General features: G+C 41.0%; 1 protein-coding gene across 1 annotated transcript; it reads right to left on the minus strand.

Moving 5' to 3' along the window:
• On the minus strand, nucleotides 1-2,823 carry LOC119354719 (protein kish-like). The gene is made up of 4 exons (XM_037621463.1): nucleotides 2,671-2,823; nucleotides 2,463-2,569; nucleotides 1,403-1,437; nucleotides 1-416 (listed from the first exon to the last, which is right to left on the minus strand). The coding sequence occupies exons 1-4, from the start codon at nucleotides 2,671-2,673 to the stop codon at nucleotides 349-351; spliced, it is 213 nt and encodes a 70-aa protein (XP_037477360.1). The 5' UTR covers nucleotides 2,674-2,823; the 3' UTR covers nucleotides 1-348.
• Nucleotides 2,824-3,263: the final 440 nt, after the last annotated feature.

Below are 3,263 nucleotides of genomic sequence, written 5' to 3' on the forward strand. Positions count from 1 at the left end.
TACTGGAACTGAGAGACGAAATAGGATATAACGAGAAATCCACATTTGGTTTTGCAGGATCCAAACAACATTCTACACAACATACATAATCCTCCATCGTTTCGTTGTTAACTTCTTGCACCTAGCATTTGCAAACACAGTATCATCTCTGTCTTATCGGCAAGTGCACCGACCCGAGTGCATTCATCTAACCTGCATGCTCGGTATTAAGATGCCGCTTTCGCCACGACAGTAACTGAAGCAGAAGGCTTCTCTGGAGGCATGAACAGAAATACAGTGTGACATGATCCTTCCTATATTTAACTCTGGCAACCTAGATTCAAATCATGGCCATGATTGCCCAGGCCTTCAGAAGAAGATGGTGGATACCCCCATTGCGAAGCACCCAAATGCTACCCAAGGGCTCAACCGCTCACCTGCGAAGCAGCACAAGAAAGATTGAATTTCGAAGGTTTGAAATGAAAAGGATGCATTACTAACAAATATCGTGTTCTTTAGAAGAAGAAAAAATGCAAGTAATGTTTTTCATTGCATAAGTTTGACACACCATCTCTATGTAAATAGCAACTACTAATCAGCAACTGTTACACAAAATCACTATGAAACAAATGAATGCATGGATGAGGTATTGGAAATTCGAAAGACAAGAGCAAAAAAACTGCTGGTATACAGACAATCGAATAAACTATGACTAGTGACTAGATACTCAAATAGAAAAAAAAAGATCAGAAAGCAGAAACCAATGCTGGCTTTGTAATTTCCACATGACAGCTAGGACGTAGCTTTACCTCACGAGTTTCCCCTAATATATAGAAACTTACAGTAACAAATTGTAGTTGATTGTCACTGGTTAAGATGGCTATTAAGTTGATCCTTCTTAATATTGTCGAAGTCTGTTTTTCCATAACAAATCAAGTTCAGCTATTTCACCATGTAGGTATTTTCTAATATTAATAAAACCTACCAAGATAAAAGAAAGCTACAAAATCCATAAACATTCATCGATATAATATGCAGTAAGCTATCCACACCAATAAGAAAGATGACAAAACTAGAGATTGCACCTTGTTCTATTTTTCTTATTTTCTTAATAAGATAAGTACAACACAACAATCTTAACAACATTCTTGTATAAATAAAAAATTACGTCTTTCACCAATAAAGAAAACTGCTACAAAGCACGAGAAGTAAGCAAGTCTAGAACTGAACTTAAGTTATTAGCACCTTGATTCCTCAGCTAATGTCTACAATACAGTTTGGCAGATGAAACTAGGTGCATATACACCGACAATAACAAGTGCTCCAAATTGAGCAAACCAAAGGAACTAGGAAATATGCAGCAGATGTCTGAAGAATGCAAGCTAGCATAAAATTTGAGCTGGACAGACAGACAGAAGCATACCTATTCTGGCTGCTTTCCAAAAGAAACCACGGAACCTGTCAAAGAAATTCATGTAAGAAAATGAAGAATAATGAAAAAGGTTTGCCTGAATTTGGGTCAGAACCCTGTGCTCTTGAAATCTAACAAATTGAGCTAATTGAATAAAATAATACTCCCTCCGTCCCAAAATTCTTGTCTTAGATTTTTCTAAATACGGATGTATCAAGTCACGTTTTAGTATTAGATACATCCATATCTAGACAAATCTAAGACAAGAATTTTGGGATGAGGGAGTAGTTGGCAGCAGAGAGATCATTGACAAATAGCATTGAGGACCCTTTTTGATCTTTTTTTTAGGATAGTTATCCTTAGGAATTTCACCCATCAGGGTTTTTGGTTACGCAGGATTGTAATCCATAAGAGTTATTTCTAAGGGTTCCATTCGTTGACTAAACTTCTTGCAAAGATACCACTGTATTTCCTATGGTGTATACGAAATATGCTTTGATTCAGATTCATTTAGTACTCAATTATCTATGCTTAGAGAAGACACAGCACTGTAATCATGGTCTTTTTTTCTCCTAATTATGTGTTGTTTGAAATCAAACCACACAGATCAAAGAGGCCCTACATATCTTGTTCCTTATCTTTCTACTACTTTTTTAGGGAATCGTTGCTCCTTATCGAGTCTGTAAATGAGCCTCATCTTATATAGTAATACAAAAAGGGGAGTTTCACAATTCTTCCAAATCGTGCTTAATCTGATTATAGGATTCAGAGGTTGCAATCAGCTCTGAACCAGCATACTGTTGGACATCCGAAAGTGTTTACGGATCAAAACCAAAATGCCCTAGACCCAACAGCTACATGTTGCATTAACGCAGCCCCAGCGAGAATCCAATCCATGTTGAAAGGATACTACTGCACCGTATAGGTACCGTACAGCTTCATGCTGATTTTGACAGTACGACTATCTGCCTTTAGGGAAGAAAAACAAGGAAAGACAAATCGCGTAGATCAGATCGCTCAGGAAGAAATCCCTAATGAGTTTTCAATATGGGAAGTCAGCGTAGAAAAATACCCGGTGCGATCGTTGAGGATGGCAGGGAACTGCATCTTGATGTAGGTGCAGGTGCAGATCACCAGCAGCACCACTATGAGGAAGGAGTTGAAGTTGAACAGCGCCGACTACAATCACGCCAAAAAACAACGATTAGGTGGCCAGATCCGTCGAATTGGGGAGGGGGGAGGAGGGGATGAGTTCGACGCGGCGAAGGGGCGGAGGTTACCATGGCGCTGGCCTCCTCCTTACCGAGCTGCGACTGCAAGACAGGAGTCTGGATCTACTGGCTTGGCGTTGGGGTTGGGGTTTGGGTTGGCCGCAGCCTAGTGCGTGTAGAGCTAGCGCTGCAAACGAGTCAGTTGGGGTTGGGATGGCCATAGCCCAACAATGCTCTATCAACACGCGCTGTTTGCGCGTAAAAAAAAACACACGAGTTATTTGTTTAGAACATCTCCAATGTCTAAAACAAAAAATAAACTCCAACACTAAACCCTAAAAATCAGTTCGGTCACTTGGGCCAACAAAAATGCTTGTCGCCAACCACAGCCTATTGATGTATGGTGACCAAAACATTTTAGGTCATGCCCAAAAGATTGCTACAACTAATACAAATTTGCATCATCACTAGCGGCCGACTCAAAATCAAAATTGCTCCTTTGGGAACCCACCGAATCACCTTTTACTACAACCCTGTCAGCCATCGATATGCCATGGAAGGCATCTTCAACGCGCCCGCCGATGTTGATGGCCTCCCCGCTGCTCCCGTCACACCCAGTGGCGGAGCTACAGGGTGGCCAGGGTGGGCCGCGACCCACCCTG

The sequence above is a fragment of the Triticum dicoccoides genome, chromosome 2A (assembly GCF_002162155.2).
Source record: "Triticum dicoccoides isolate Atlit2015 ecotype Zavitan chromosome 2A, WEW_v2.0, whole genome shotgun sequence".
Lineage (NCBI taxonomy): Eukaryota > Viridiplantae > Streptophyta > Magnoliopsida > Poales > Poaceae > Triticum > Triticum dicoccoides.

Coding starts and splice junctions, on each gene's coding strand:
- LOC119354719 (XM_037621463.1), bottom strand. Junction 1,438..2,462: donor ATCCTCAACGATCGCACCGG/GTATTTTTCTAC, acceptor TTTCTTTGACAG/GTTCCGTGGTTTCTTTTGGA. Junction 417..1,402: donor TTGGAAAGCAGCCAGAATAG/GTATGCTTCTGT, acceptor GCTGCTTCGCAG/GTGAGCGGTTGAGCCCTTGG.